The sequence below is a fragment of the Nematostella vectensis genome, chromosome 13 (assembly GCF_932526225.1).
Source record: "Nematostella vectensis chromosome 13, jaNemVect1.1, whole genome shotgun sequence".
Classification (NCBI taxonomy): Eukaryota; Metazoa; Cnidaria; class Anthozoa; order Actiniaria; family Edwardsiidae; genus Nematostella; species Nematostella vectensis.
In genome coordinates this window covers 4,688,986-4,705,153 of record NC_064046.1, presented here as the reverse complement: position 1 = coordinate 4,705,153, position 16,168 = coordinate 4,688,986, and the positions used below count along the sequence as shown (strand labels likewise).

General features: G+C 44.1%; 2 protein-coding genes and 1 long non-coding RNA gene across 4 annotated transcripts in view; all 3 read right to left on the bottom strand.

Moving 5' to 3' along the window:
* Window positions 1–18: 18 nt before the first annotated feature.
* LOC116601594 (solute carrier family 22 member 15-like) lies at window positions 19–11,158 on the bottom strand. The gene is made up of 11 exons (XM_048721167.1): window positions 10,264–11,158; window positions 8,207–8,412; window positions 7,408–7,626; window positions 5,946–6,152; window positions 5,169–5,303; window positions 4,531–4,625; window positions 2,226–2,334; window positions 1,854–2,074; window positions 1,486–1,530; window positions 784–825; window positions 19–437 (listed from the first exon to the last, which is right to left on the bottom strand). Exons 1-11 carry the CDS (start codon window positions 10,579–10,581, stop codon window positions 394–396), a joined length of 1,641 nt encoding a protein of 546 aa, XP_048577124.1. The 5' UTR covers window positions 10,582–11,158; the 3' UTR covers window positions 19–393.
* Window positions 11,159–11,307: 149 nt separating this feature from the next.
* The window catches only part of LOC5500419 (formin-like protein 6), a 39,802-nt gene continuing 34,941 nt past the window's right edge, over window positions 11,308–16,168 (bottom strand). For both annotated transcript variants that reach the window (XM_048721165.1, XM_048721166.1), the window contains exons 27-30: window positions 14,103–14,142; window positions 13,725–13,814; window positions 13,093–13,191; window positions 11,308–12,155 (exon numbers count right to left, since the gene is read on the bottom strand). In XM_048721165.1, coding sequence (XP_048577122.1) covers window positions 11,802–12,155; window positions 13,093–13,191; window positions 13,725–13,814; window positions 14,103–14,142 — 583 coding nt within the window. In that variant the 3' untranslated portion in view covers window positions 11,308–11,801. The remainder of the gene's footprint in view (window positions 12,156–13,092; window positions 13,192–13,724; window positions 13,815–14,102; window positions 14,143–16,168) is intronic.
* Window positions 14,339–16,162, bottom strand: LOC125559148. The gene is made up of 2 exons (XR_007306381.1): window positions 15,164–16,162; window positions 14,339–15,130 (listed from the first exon to the last, which is right to left on the bottom strand). It is a non-coding gene; the product is annotated as an uncharacterized LOC125559148 (long non-coding RNA).

Genomic DNA, 16,168 nt, shown 5'->3' with positions numbered 1-16,168 from the left:
TCCTCAAGACTCGGGCAATAATAATAATAAAGCTTTAATAACATTCCAATGAAACAATTGTCTCTTCTATCAAAATACTGGGTCCGAGGTCTCTTAGCAATGTTGCGGTCGAATTCCAAAAATTAGACTCGTTGGTCGGTGAGACGGTGATTCTTGAGGTACCCATCACTTGGTTCAAATGCCAGTTTCGTCTTGTACTTTTGAGACTTAGAAGCTGAGACTCAAGACACTTATTTCGTGTATGAAAATGAGTGCGAAGGAGACGCAAGGGAAGACGAAAGGAACGAATCCGCTCCGTTTCTTCCTCCGCATGCTTCTCTTTTGCGCTGTTTTTAACGCGCGTCTCAAATCTACGCCTACTCTCCCGTTTCCTTTGCCACGGTAAAGGCGGCTTTACACGCTTGGATTAACGGACAAAAGTTTAATGCCACTCTCATCTGAAAAAAGAATCAAAGAGAAAGGGCTGTAAGAGTCTAGTAAGAACACTATCCTCTCTATACAGCTGGCATAAACCGGATTTGTTTGGCTGACCTGTATTTCATTTTTAAAGGAAATGCATTGGGGTATTTCGTTAAATGCCCTCCTGCAAATGGTTTATCTGTGACCAGTAAAGACGGTATTCCAGAATGCTTTTATTATACCTTAAACGGTTTATGACAGGGTGTTTTTAGATGGATAACTGGTATATACCAGGGTACTTTTTTAACTTCTTAGCAGCATAATGCTACAAACGTTAAAGAGTTTCATTTTCAAACCCTAAAAGAGTGTATGGTTTTTGCTTACCTTCCCCGTCTTTGGCGACGTTTTCATTATCATGTGGCAAATCTGTAAAGCGAGGAAATGTGTGTTGAGATTAATCATCTCAAAAGTGCCTTAAGTCAGCGATATTGTTTTATTAACATTGGCAGATAAACTATGCATTGAAATTTCGAAATAACTAGCTAAAACAAATCTTTTATACTTATTTGCCAAATTCAATAAAAGGGATACTTTTACACTTGGTACTTTGCTAGGACAGGCCCGTACCCAGGGGGGTGCAGGTGGTGCGAACGTACCCCCCCCACACACACACACACACATCTGCCGAAAGTCCAGTTTCGATTCGCAATAGTGCTCGCCCTTTGTAGACAAAGCTATAAAGCATGAGTTAATTAGATGAAAAGGCATTCTAGATCACTTTGGTATGTCATTAATCTATAAGTCAGACATTTTTTTGTATCCAAATCCGATAATAGACGTCCCATGAGATACTACAAACATAAAAAAATGTGGTGGTCAGATTCTTATCAGAAAACTCACTCACTCCCCCCCCCCTTTCCACTTTTTCAGATTTCGTTTAGGAAGACAAATTCCGGCCGACCGAGACTATTTAAATAATAAATAATGCTGGTCAACTTTTGAGAACGCGCGATTGAATTACGTACAAGCAAAAGCTTACACCAGAAATATTTTTACTTAGAATTTATGTCTCACGGATTAGATTACCTTCCACGTCCTTTTGACCGCGCCCAGGTTTCTCGTCAAACAAAACTGCAATTCATACCAAAACATTGTCATCTCGCAACTCTAATGTACAAATGGTGGCGTTTGTGAGTACAAAGGAAGCTTAAAGGTTCCCGTGTCTAAAAAGCACAAGTTTGCCAGACTCCCAAACCCCATCAAATAAAGCGGGACCAGATGTGTGCGGGGGAGAGGAGAATGGGGTGCCCCTTCAACCTATTTTGACGAATTTATACTGATACATTATTTTGGATTATTCACCCCTTTTTATGCTAATTTTCTAGTTTGTCCACCTTTCTCCTTTTTTATAGAGTCTTGTATAAGGCCTTTATTCAAAGCCTTATATTACTCACCCTCCCCCTTGTGTCTTGTCCTGTCCGTGTCATCCATGACTTCTTGGGTGGGCTTGCCTCTCGTCTCCGGGAGAAACCAGCACGCCACGGCGGCAATGAAGGTAAGAGAGCCCATGAGAGCGAAAGGAAGCACAGTGTTGATCCTCGTCATCTGAACAACAAACGGCGCGGATGCCGCCCCGAACCTACTGGTCACCGATACCAGACCCATGCCGCTATTCCTAGAAAAGAAGGGAGTTTAATTCCTCGAAAATTAAGATGCTTGTTATTAAAGAATTCTATAACCTGTGTCCTTTAAAAAAATCTTGGAAATTATACAATATAGACGCAATTTCCAGAGACTATTTTGAGAAAGAGTGCTGAACTACTTACCTGACCATTGTGGGGAAGAGTTCCGCAGAAAAAACATAAATAGAGTTGAATGAGCAGGTGATGAACAGCTTGCCTAGTGTCCCTCCCGTCACTCGACCAGCGATGAAGGCTGTGGGAGCACACCGAGCAAAATATTTAAAACGATGGCAGTGGAGGAGCCAGCGGACAACCCAAGGGGTGAGGGGACAGCCCAAGGGTTCAGGGAAGAGGGGGCAGCCCAAGGGTTCAGGGAAGAGGGGGCAGCCCAAGGGTTCAGGGAAGAGAAGGCAGCCCAAGGATCCAGGGAAGAGAAGGCAGCCCAAGGATCCAGGGAAGAGAAGGCAGCCCAAGGGTTCAGGGAAAAGAAGGCAGCCCAAGGATCCAGGGAAGAGAAGGCAGCCCAAGGATCCAGGGAAGAAAAGGCAGCCCAAGGATTCAGGGAAGAGAAGGCAGCCCAAGGGTTCAGGGAAGAGAAGGCAGCCCAAGGGTTTAGGGAAGAGGGGGCAGCCCAAGGGTCCAGGGAAGAGGGGGCAGCCCAAGGGTTTAGGGAAGAGAAGGCAGCCCAAGGGTCCAGGGAAGAGGGGGCAGCCCAAGGGTTCAGGGAAGAGAAGGCAGCCCAAAGGGTTCAGGGAAGAGAAGGCAGCCCAAGGATTCAGGGAAGAGGGGGCAGCCCAAGGGTTCAGGGGAGAGGGGGCAGCCCAAGGGTCCAGGGAAGAGAAGGCAGCCCAAGGATTCAGGGAAGAGAAGGCAGCCCAAGGATTCAGGGAAGAGGGGGCAGCCCAAGGATTCAGGGAAGAGGGGGCAGCCCAAGGGTCCAGGGAAGAGGGGGCAGCCCAAGGGTTCAGGGAAGAGGGCGCAGCCCAAGGGTTCAGGGAAGAGAAGGCAGCCCAAGGGTTTAGGGAAGAGGGGGCAGCCCAAGGGTCCAGGGAAGAGGGGGCAGCCCAAGGGTTTAGGGAAGAGGGGGCAGCCCAAGGATTCAGGGAAGAGGGGGCAGCCCAAGGATCCAGGGAAGAGAAGGCAGCCCAAGGGTTTAGAGAAGAGGGGGCAGCCCAAGGATTCAGGGAAGAGAAGGCAGCCCAAGGGTTCAGGAAAGAGGTGGCAGCCCAAGGGTCCAGGGAAGAGGGGGCAGCCCAAGGATCCAGGGAAGAGGTGGCAGCCCAAGGGTTCAGGGAAGAGGGGGCAGCCCAAGGGTTCAGGGAAGAGAAGGCAGCCCAAGGATTCAGGGAAGAGGGGGCAGCCCAAGGGTTTAGGGAAGAGGGGGCAGCCCAAGGGTTCAGGGAAGAGGGGGCAGCCCAAGGGTTCAGGGAAGAGGGGGCAGCCCAAGGGTTCAGGGAAGAGGGGGCAGCCCAAGGCTTCAGGGAAGAGGGGGCAGCCCAAGGGTTCAGGGAAGAGAAGGCAGCCCAAGGGTTTAGGGAAGAGGGGGCAGCCCAAGGGTCCAGGGAAGAGGGGGCAGCCCAAGGGTTTAGGGAAGAGGGGGCAGCCCAAGGATTCAGGGAAGAGGGGGCAGCCCAAGGATCCAGGGAAGAGAAGGCAGCCCAAGGGTTTAGAGAAGAGGGGGCAGCCCAAGGATTCAGGGAAGAGAAGGCAGCCCAAGGGTTCAGGAAAGAGGTGGCAGCCCAAGGGTCCAGGGAAGAGGGGGCAGCCCAAGGATCCAGGGAAGAGGTGGCAGCCCAAGGGTTCAGGGAAGAGGGGGCAGCCCAAGGGTTCAGGGAAGAGAAGGCAGCCCAAGGATTCAGGGAAGAGGGGGCAGCCCAAGGGTTTAGGGAAGAGGGGGCAGCCCAAGGGTTCAGGGAAGAGGGTGCAGCCCAAGGGTTCAGGGAAGAGAAGGCAGCCCAAGGGTTCAGGGAAGAGGGGGCAGCCCAAGGATTCAGGGAAGAGGGGGCAGCCCAAGGGTTCAGGGAAGAGGGGGCAGCCCAAGGGTTCAGGGAAGAGGGGGCAGCCCAAGGGTTCAGGGAAGAGGGGGCAGCCCAAGGGTCCAGGGAAGAGAAGGCAGCCCAAGGATTCAGGGAAGGGGGGGCAGCCCAAGGGTTCAGGGAAGAGGGGGCAGCCCAAGGGTCCAGGGAAGAGGGGGCAGCCCAAGGGTTCAGGGAAGAGGGGGCAGCCCAAGGGTTCAGGGAAGAGGGGGCAGCCCAAGGGTTCAAGGAAGAGAAGGCAGCCCAAGGGTCCAGGGATATGAGTCGAGGGGCGCGCCCAAGAGGCCAGAGTGAGTAAGTGTATGTGAAATCTCTTGAAATATGGGAGGACATATCTTACGAAGAGCCCTATGGGTCCATCGTATTGGAGATCTACGATAGTAATCTATACCCGTAGATCCTACTATATTTACCTATATTGTCGGTACCGTCTGGGATAAACGAGACGGAGACACATGCTATCGCCCCCAGGATCATGTGCGCTACGACGGTCTTCTTGCGACCAAACCTGTATACAACATGACGTTATCTTAGAGACTAAGTAAACGTGATGTCATCGTAGACTAAAACTTGCAAACAAACATGAAGTCATCTTAAGACTTATCTCGACAGAACGATTTATTCGTGTGCGACCTGCGTACGGCATGTGTTGCTGAATCACACACTACGAATTTCGTAGTCGAGCATCGTAGCGGAGTTGTAGGCTGATTTACACTTTAGTTTGTAGAGGTGTCGTAGGCAGGTCGCATACGACTAAATTGTGACGTCTAAATCAGCCTTTAGACTAAACAATCATGGCGTCGTCTTAGAATAAAACGTGCCTACAAACAAGACGTCCTCATAGACTAAACAAACATGACGTCATATCAAAATGAATTTAAAGTACTTCTCCCAGCACCCGTAACTCACCCTCCTGTTATGAGCACAATGACTACCTTCCCAGAAGACCAAAAATTTACAGGGAATCGAGGTGGGGAAGTGGGGTTGTGTCTGTGCGGCGATGGTTTCGGGTCCTGGGATCTTACGAGGGACTTTTAGGATCGTTACAAACCTGTTACAGTTATCGATGACGAGCCAGTTTCCTGGAATTTCCACCAGGCTGGTGAGGACAAAGTTCAAGTAGATGCTTCCTCCAAAGTCACCAGAGCTCATAGAGACGCCATAGTAAACCATGCCATTCACAAACCTACGAACGAGAGGGTAAAGCATTAACAGTGGCAAGTACACCGTACCATTCACAAACCTACGAACGAGAGGGTAAAGCATTAACAGTAGCAAGTACACCGTACCATTCACAAACCTGACAAGCATTAACAACAGAATAACAACACACAGCGGCAATATAACAAAAACAGCAAGAACACCATACAACTCAACAAACCTGAGAAGAGATACAAGGAAATTAAACCACTAGGAAAAAATCGACAGGAACAAGGATAACAATAATACTATTCACATGAAAAAAATTAAACCTTTTCGAACCATTGCAATGGATGGATCAGTTCAACTCTTACCAAGAAGTATAACATTGGGTCAGCGTAAGTATCGCAGGTACCAGGCGCGTACACAGGGGGGTGCGCGCACCACCCCCCCCCCCCTCCTTGGCGGCCAAAAAGTGGGTCATTTCTTATAAAGGTATCTTCAAATACTAGGCTTTTTCCATAAGATACCTATTACTGTGCACCCCCTCTCCGCCAATCCTGGGTACGCGCCTGGATTCAACTCTAACCAAATGTTGCATAGGGTCAGATTTATAGTATTACAAGATTGAACCCTTACCAAGTAAAGAATTGGATCAGTTTTAAGTATTACAAAATTCAACTCTCACCAAGCATAACATTGAATCAGTGTTAGTATCGCAAGCTTCCTTGTCCTGAACAGCTCTATTACGCCTTTGTTAGACGCAATCTTCGGTACGCGGAGTTCCGTCTCCGGCATCTGTTTCTTGTTGACGCGCGCGACATCCTCGATAATTTTGCGAGCTTCTGGTTCGCGTCCAGCTACTAATAGCCATCGAACAGACTCCGGGACGCACCTGATAAAACCACAATAGTTCAGTTGCGAGGGGACGATAGATGGGGTGAGGTAACCTGCTGCACGGGATAGGGTGCCAAATCTGGGATGATGGGTGATATTTGGTCTGTGAGAATGTTGTCAAGTAGAGAGATTGGGAGAGAGAGTAAGAAAAAAAAAGAGAGAAAGAAATAAAATGACAAAGAGAAAATAGGGTAAAGTTGTAACGAGGGTGGGACGATAAAAATAAATACAAACGCTACAACAAACATGAAGATAATAATAAGACGAATATATAATATTTATTTACGCTGAAGGTTCGCCGGTGATACACAAAAGTGCTTAACATTGTAGGAGCGCCAAAAATATTATATATATATACATATATATATATATACATATATATATATATACATATATATATATACATATATATATATACATATATATATATACATATATATATATACATATATATATATACATATATATATATATATATATATATATATATATATATATATATATATATATATATATATATATATATATATATATATATATATATATATATATATATATATATATATATATATATATATAGTGTTGGTTTGAGAAAAAAATACAAACTACATAGGTTTCCCTACAGGTCTGTTTCGTGGTTGCCCACTCATCAGGGGATCCCCTGATGAGTGGGCAACCACGAAACAGACCTGTAGGGAAACCTATGTAGTTTGTATTTTTTTCTCAAACCAACACTATACACCGCTCTACTTTCGAGTATTGAGCACTTTCTATGAAAGTCTTCAACCATCATTTTATATATATATATATATATATATATATATATATATATATATATATATATATATATATATATATATATATAGGGAAACCTATGTAGTTTGTATTTTTCTCAAACCAACACTATATATATATATATATATATATATATATATATATATATATATATATAATATTGGACACTCAGTGCATTTGATGCAGTTTAATACAAATCTGTTCCGTAGACCAACGTTGCCGTTAGTCCACTTCTCAGTTAAACTAACATTCAATGACATCAATGTTTATCTACGTAAAATGTGCATGAATTGAAAAACCGTTACAAACGGTGCGCGTTAATTTGACTGAGGAGTGGACTAATGGCAACGTTGGTCTACAAAACAGATTTGTATTAAACTGCATCAAATATTATATATATATATATATATATATATATATATTATATATTATATAAACATAGAAGTAACATGACTTACTTGTAAAGGAACAGGACGAATATATAAGGCGCCGTTGAGGCTATACAAAGCATACTCCAGTCACGAATGAAGTATGCCTTTAGGCCAATCGCGAGCAAGGCTGCCGTGAAGTAGAACCAGACCATAGTCCCAGCCAGCGCGCGGTGCTTCGGCCCCACAAGCTCCGTGGATAGCACGAACATGGATAAGCATCCGGCCTCAAAAACGCCAACCACGAACCTGAGCATGCGCACAACAAAATAAATCTTATACAAAGCACCAACCACAAACATGCGCACAGCATTTCAAAAGAGAGATAAGTCTGTGTAGCCAGCCCAAAGGGTTGGTCAAGAAGAGAGACGGAGACGAGGCGCGCGCTAGGGAGAGGGACGGATGAGGGAGGGCTGCAAGTTCTCATTTTTCCTACATTCACTCAATCCTTCTCGCGGGGGTCTAGTCTCATCTACCCAAGTTCTTTGTGCTTACCACGCAGGCTAAATTCAGATCAAAGTCATACACGTTTTACTGTTTTTTTTTCAGAATTTTTAAAGTTGAATGAGGTTCTCGCAACAGACACACCACATATTCTCTTTCTTCAAAACCCGTCTTTGTGTAACTTTTGCCTAAACGTTATAAAATAGTATAATCCCTCATTGTAGCGGGAAGAGACGTGACGGAAGAATAGTGAAAGAGACATACTAAAACGATAATCAAGGGGGGATAAATTCCACCCCACCCCACCCCACCCACCCCCGCAATGTTCCTCTTGAGACTTAACCAGACATAACATTATAAGTGAAATTACATGGCTTCAAATTACCTAAAGAGAATGACTAGCCATGCTTGCTCCACGAAAGACATGGCGAAGGTGACGGTGATAATGAAAAATACAGCTGGGAAGAGCACGCTCTTGCGACCGAACTTGTCCGCGATGATACCCAGGACGATAGCGCCTAATGCCCAGCCACAGAACAACATGGAGTTGGCCAGCCATGCCAGGAATCCGCGCTCGCAGACAAGGTCGAACTGGTGAGGAAAAACGTGTTATTTTCCAAAACACTTGTGAAACCGCGTGCAAGCCCCACAAAATTTAATCGTATGATGATGATGGTTTCGATGAGGTGGTGGTCAAATGTTGATTATGATAATGATGAGCGGTAATAAGATGATAATGGTGGTGGAAATGATAATGTAATGGTGGTGGTGGTAATGACGATGATGATGGTGGTAGTAATGTTGATGATTATGATGGTGGTAGGAATGTTGATGATTATGATGGAGGTAATGTTGATGATTATGATGGTGGAGGTAATGTTGATGATGATGATGATGATGGTGGTGATGATGGTGATGGTGATGATGGTTGTGGTAATGATGATGACGATGATGATGATGGTGGTGGTAATGATGATAACGATGATGATGGTGGTGGTGGTGGATAAGGTAGATAATGCTGAGCGGTAATATAATGATGGTGATGGTGAGGATGATGATGTATATACCCCCCCCCCCCCTCGTTTCTGATCGGGTTTCTTGCGGCTGGAAACAGCTGTGACTTCATAGGCCAGACCCCAAGCTGCCTTACGGTTATTTTCAAGCACAGGGAACCCGGTAAGAACAATACTTTCCCCACACACAATATGTGCAATTTGAGCAGTATTCAAATACAAATATAATACGTACATTATCTGCTGTCTGGTTTAATAAATAATTTCGAAATTGTTTATTCATAATTTTTGCTATTTGCTATGTGGACCTAGTCAAATACTTTCTGGATCTTTATTTTAAGGTGGCCTATGGCATACGAGATCTTATGGAACCTTGAATTGGCCCATTGCTTCGTTCATGGACCATAAAACGGTGGAAAAATTATCGGGTCCATAATTTTCTTTACGGCCCGCGCATCGGCCAATAAGAGATGTTTATCGATGGCTCCTGTTTGCCCAGTTTGTTTTAAAGAAACCTAACAATAGGGGACACGTGTACAACTAAATTTCACGTAGACCTGATACTTTTTATATGGAAATAATGAGAGAAACAAGACACCGCATATCCTGTGTAAGGTCACAAAACAAATGCCTTAAGGGAATCCATAAAGCACCCGTTTCTAATTTGCGGTATTTGATGTAATTTGCGCGGGGTATAGTTTCGATTAGGATACAAATTAAGATTGTTCCTTGTTTAAACTCTTTCCATTTTTGTAAGATCGCTTATCGTTTTTTTTTTTCCATTCACGCTTTTTTTTTATGCTCGTTTGTCTATTTAAACAGTAGTAAATAATCGCAGAGTTCAACAAGTATAAACAGCAAGGAAAGAGAGAGCTGCTTTGTCTCCTATTATCGTATTATTGTTCTACAAAGGAGTTCTTTTGTCTCTATTCTTCTCGTTCTTTGTTTCCAGGTGCGGATATTGTTTATTTGCCCAATCAAATTGCAGCTTGTAAGAGCTGCGTACTGACCCAGGAAAGAGTATAGGTCTAATAAATTACTTGAACTTCGTATCATAGTAAAACATGAGAAGTTATTGGATGAATGTTATTTTATCTTTTTTATCAAAAACTGTATCGATATATCTATCGTCAATGACGCGTGTATTTCACAAAGTTAAATGGAAATTATTTATTCAGGATAGGGGCTTTCCGCATGTAAAAACATAAACAAACACCGTTTGGCGACTGATAGCAACTGATCGCAAGCGAAAGACTCAAAACAGGAACCCTAAAAGAACATTGTAGTTGCAGTTGGTCTAAAGGTGAGTAAAAATGATTAAGAAAATTGTATAGAGGTCTGGAGTATCGAGGTCCGACTTATTCAAAAACATAAACAAACACAATAAAACCTGCACACTATAACAACAAAAAAATTACAAAAAGTCTACCTCAGTAACGATAGTATTGACCGGCCCCTCGTACATATCTTCATCAGCGAATTTCCATTCACTTCTGTTAAGTTGACATCTCCGCTGGTACAGGGAGATGGGTTTGGTTGCAGTGCTGTAAACTTCACGGCCCGTAGCGTTAGGTAGAAGACACGAGGAGCTGTTCGCCGTGCACATCCAAGGCGGCTCATAGGCCACGAAGACCATGATAAGGGTTTGGTACGTTACCGGGAAAAAGATAAACAAAAACATGCCAAGAACTCGCCATTGCGACCTACCGAACTGCCCCACATGGATCAGAACCTCATCAACTTCCATCTTGTTTAACTAAGCGCATACAAAAGCTCAGTAATCTGCTTTAAAAACGTCTTCTTTAAAGAGCAGTCCTTCAGCTGAAGGCAATTGAAAGTTAAGAGATATAATTGTATCGATATCAGCCGAGGTGTTTAGCCGCGTGGGATTTTTGGCGTGTGATAGAGCGATAGCCAGGGGTCAAGTTTGTCCGCCACGACTGTTTTGAATAATCTCTGTTGTAATAGTATTCTCAACGAATTAATGATTTGTTATTGTTAACTCCCTAAGATCCTGTCACACCAAATCCTGGCCCTCGTTGCTTTGATTGTCTCAATCACTCACAAGAACATTTCAAGTGATCTGGAAATGGCTGTTCATATTCAGCCCTTTTCAAGTTTTTATTTTTTTTTTATCTTACATTATAATGCCACTTTGACTTTAGTCATTGTTTTGAATTAGAATACATTTTAATATATAATGTAAAATTCATTAGCGTCAAAATACGTTTTACAGTAAGTCGTCGTTTTGTAACAATGCGCTCTTGACTTTGATGGGTTTCCCGGGTGAAGTCACGCTTCGGATAGTAAAATATCCAAATAGCAATGACTGCAATTTGCTCGCTTCATCTGTCAATTTCCCTTTGTCTAGTTTCAAGAGGGAACAGAAGTAACATACTAATATAACGGTGCCATGGGAGGGGGGGGAAGGGGGCACAGAACATAATTTTTTTTTTAAATACAGAGATATATATCCTTTTTCATCAATTTTATTTCCTTAAAGCAGGATGCTGTTTCTTTAGAAAGAAATTGCGAAGCAAAGACTCTATATTTGTGAGAGGCCATATTTTACTATTGCTTTCGTATGGACTTAGCGTTCCCATCGTCCTCACAAGCCCTTCTGGCGTGTCCTGCCGCGAGCCACACGATCCCACAGGATTCCTCGAATCCCTGATAATCACCGAAAGAATTTTGGAAAACCGCTGTGATATCCACTGACGGACGTGGCGGGATTTCCGACGGAGGCTGTGAGCTGAACATGGGAAGAACAGTTTCCTTCTAGTTCCTCCTAGATCCTAGGTGCTAATCACGTGATGGCCAGATGGATCGGGGTTTGTTTTCATTTAAAATTCTTCTAATATCGTTATCGTCTTAGGCCGCACTCAGGCGCTAGTTTTGGGTGTAACTTAAAATCCGCCTACCTAGTCGAAAAATGTTGGACATGACGTCATTACGACGCCAGCCTCGCTATGACGTCTGCTTCTCGGTGTAAAATCCTAACGCTTCCCGCCAGACCTGAGCCTCGACTTCGTCCACCGCCTTAAGTCTCCATTCTCTCTCCTCAGTCCTAACGATAACAACCGCGGGGTCCTCGTCATCCATTTCCACAGGGCACCCACGCAAGTAGATGGTGTTGATGATTTTGGAGTCGGGTTTTTTGTAGTAGTGCAAGTGGCCACTGTCCGTCAACTCGAAGTATCGATTGTCCCATTTCGGGGCCTTGTGTTTGCCTCCGCTCAGCTTGTCCAAGTACCCTTGGCGCGTTGGACGGGGCGTAACCTTGGGTGTTACTAGTGAAGAGGACGGGGCTTTCACGCTCAGCTGATGAGAGAAGATTCGCATATCAATCAATGCCCGTTTGTAGGGAGGGGGTACCTGTTTGAAGGGAAGGGGTACCTGTTTGTAGGGAGCGGGTACCTGTTTGTAGGGAGCGGGTACCTGTTTGTAGGGATGGGGTACCTGTTTGTAGGGAGGGGGTACCTGTTTGTAGGGAGGGGGTACCTGTTTGTAGGGATGGGGTACCTGTTTGAAGGGAAGGGGTACCTGTTTGTAGGGAGGGGGTACCTGTTTGTAGGGATGGGGTACCTGTTTGAAGGGAAGGGGTACCTGTTTGTAGGGAGGGGGTACCTGTTTGTAGGGAGGGGGTACCTGTTTGAAGGGAGGGGATACCTGTTTGTAGGTAGCGGGTACCTGTTTGTAGGGATGGGGTACCTGTTTGAAGGGAGGGGGTACCTGTTTGTAGGGAGGGGGTACCTGTTTGAAGGGAAGGGGTACCTGTTTGTAGGGATGGGGTACCTGTTTGTAGGGAGCGGGTACCTGTTTGTAGGGATGGGGTACCTGTTTGTAGGGAGGGGGTACCTGTTTGTAGGCAGGGGGTACCTGTTTGAAGGGAAGGGGTACCTGTTTGTAGGGAGCGGGTACCTGTTTGTAGGGAGCGGGTACCTGTTTGTAGGGATGGGGTACCTGTTTGTAGGGAGGGGGTACCTGTTTGAAGGGAAGGGGTACCTGTTTGTAGGGAGCGGGTACCTGTTTGTAGGGAGCGGGTACCTGTTTGTAGGGATGGGGTACCTGTTTGTAGGGAGGGGGTACCTGTTTGAAGGGAAGGGGTACCTGTTTGTAGGGAGGGGGGTACCTGTTTTTAGGGAGCGGGTACCTGTTTGTAGGGATGGGGTACCTGTTTGTAGGCAGCGGGTACCTGTTTGTAGGTAGCGGGTACCTGTTTGTAGGTAGCGGGTACCTGTTTGTAGGTAGCGGGTACCTGTTTGTGGATGACTTTAGGCGAGTTGCATATGGGAGCAGGGCATGCGGGCTTGAGGTCAGCTGGAGGAGTGTGTCTTGCAGGGCCATCTGTGTCGTTCTAAAATCACACAAAAAGTCGTTATCTTTAAATTAACCGCACACCCAAACGTTATGTATAGGCACCTAAACACATACGGACCACAAAATCTTGCTTGACGCGCTCAATATAAACACAAAAAGCGAAAATGATATTCAACGCACACACGCACGTAAAAAGAATTGTTAATGGAGTAACGCGCTAACAAAGCATGTTTAATACCGTATTTAATTGAATACGGCGATATTGTTTGCACCGGAGTGGAAAACATTTTTCAAAGCTAAACTGGGAATGCAAAAGGGCTGAATTTGACATCGAAAACCATCGAGGATATAAGGATATAAATTTAGTTTTGAAAGCTTCCAATAAAGATTTAAAATGGAAACACTACACGACTTCTGACATCGAACCTTTTAAAAAGACACCAAAACAAAAGCAGCAGGCTTTTAACTTTTCTGGTACAATATTTTTGACGCCTTTTGATGAGAACTGCTCGATATTCTGTTGGAAATATTCAACCATAAATTTAGATTCTAAGAGAATGGTGCACTCACCAGTCCCCCCTGACTAGCTGAGGTAGCTGCGCCAGGATCCACAGTGTCCCTTAGAGGCGATGTAGGAGATCCGGGGGAGGTGACAGAGTCCTGTAAAGTTCCACAATACATGATGGTTTAATAGCTAATATTCTTTTATTAGTGTGACGGGTTAGGGTAAAGGCTACTTAACAAAAGCCTCAGAATTTGGACTTCAATCAAATCTGTGGAATCTCAAAGCTATAGGTCTTACAAAAAGGGTGTTGCACTTTTTAGTGTCACACCTCATGTTTGCGAAATGATCATATTTTCATGTTGGCACAATGGAAGAAGGGACTTGGATTAGGAGCCAGGCGTGAGGTATTCAGGGATCCAGGGACATGTTAAGATTTGTTTTACCTCTGAAGGCTTGCGACGCGCATGGGCTGCGACTGCTTCACTGTAGAGCACACCAAACACATATTGTTAAAGGCCCAAAAGCAACCAAGCCAACATCAGATGGAGGCTCTATTTTAGTGCTGCGCTAAAATAGAAAGTCTACAAATTGTTTCAAACTTTTAAGAAACTTCTTCTATCGTTGTAAAAATCGCGTTAAAATCGTCGAACTGCGGCTCAAAGTTTTTAATAGTTATCTATTTATCGTTTTACAACAATACCTGGCAAATAATTCTAAGATTTATCTATATGCTGGTATTTATGCGATGTCATATGAAAGCAGTTTTACCACCTCGAGCCGAAGGCTCGTCACGGGAAATTTAAGTATGTAAAAAGGTTCGTGAAACTTGTATTTATCGTTCACTGACGTCCAAGAACAATACAGAATTTCTTTTGCATTTTATCAGTATATTTAACACAAGATAAGAACAACCTTCGCTTTTTTGCTTTCGTGTCGATGCCAGTATCTTGCCTATAGGGAATCTTGCACGCATTGCGTGATAACAATCACAACGACTACACAGGAATTTGGGTTTAGTTTTCCTGGAAGTCAAAGTTTTTCAGGCTCTGAGCCACTCATTCACATATAGAGGGAATAAAAAATAGCAGGTTCGATTCAAAGGTGAGCCTTGATGCAAATGCAAGAGGAACAAACAATATGTATGTAGTTTTGCCGTGAGTTGAATTTGCAAATCATAGCAGCGAAATATATTCTTCCTATGTGTTATATATTCTCCTGACTTTTCGCTTCATGGTTATTAACCTAGAGTTTTAATTAAAGCTTATAGTACTTATTAGTGATAAAACAAAGAATAGTTTCGAGTTTGGGTGATCATGTGGAATAACCCAACATCTTTCCCGATGACATAAATCTTTATTTGCCAATGATCCTTATCCTGAAGCACGCATTGCTTGGTCGTTTCTTCGTAACATTATTTTCTTGTCTTTCTAAATACTGTGGCTTTCTTCAACGGCGAAAACAAGATAAAACACTCACATAAGGTGTCATGTTAGTAGGATGTGACCTCACATAATGTGTCATGTTAGTAGGATGTGACCTCACATAACGTGTCATGTTAGTAGGATGTGACCTCACATAACGTGTCATGTTAGTAGGATGTGACGTCACATACGTGTCATGTTAGTAGGATGTGACCTCACATAACGTGTCATGTTAGTAGGATGTGACCTCACATAACGTGTCATGTTAGTAGGATGTGACCTCACATAACGTGTCTTGTTAGTAGGATGTGACCTCACATAACGTGTCACGTTAGTAGGATGTGACCTCACATAACGTTTCATGTTAGTAGGATGTGACCTCACATAACGTTTCATGTTAGTAGGATGTGACATCACATACGTGTCATGTTAGTAGGATGTGACCTCACATAACGTTTCATGTTAGTAGGATGTGACCTCACATAACGTTTCATGTTAGTAGGATGTGACGTCACATACGTGTCATGTTAGTAGGATGTGACCTCACATAACGTGTCTTGTTAGTAGGATGTGACCTCACATAACGTGTCACGTTAGTAGGATGTGACGTCACATAACGTGTCATGTTAGTAGGATGTGACCTCACATAACGTGTCTTGTTAGTAGGATGTGACCTCACATAACGTGTCACGTTAGTAGGATGTGACCTCACATAACGTGTCATGTTAGTAGGATGTGACCTCACATAACGTTTCATGTTAGTAGAATGTGACCTCACATAACGTTTCATGTTAGTAGGATGTGACGTCACATACGTGTCATGTTAGTAGAATGTGACGTCACATATCGTCATGTTAGTAGGATGTGACGTCACATATCGTGTCATGTTAGTAGGATGTGACGTAACACATCGTGTCATATTAGGATGTGTCGTCACAAAATATAACACATCACGTGATGCCACATGCCCTATCTGTAAATTCCATGTCATCTCAGACAACTTCAACAAATTAACCTGCGCCTGTGACGTCAGCGCTGACTTTTGACGTCATGTACTGTGATATCTGTACAAGATGTGAAGTCATCTT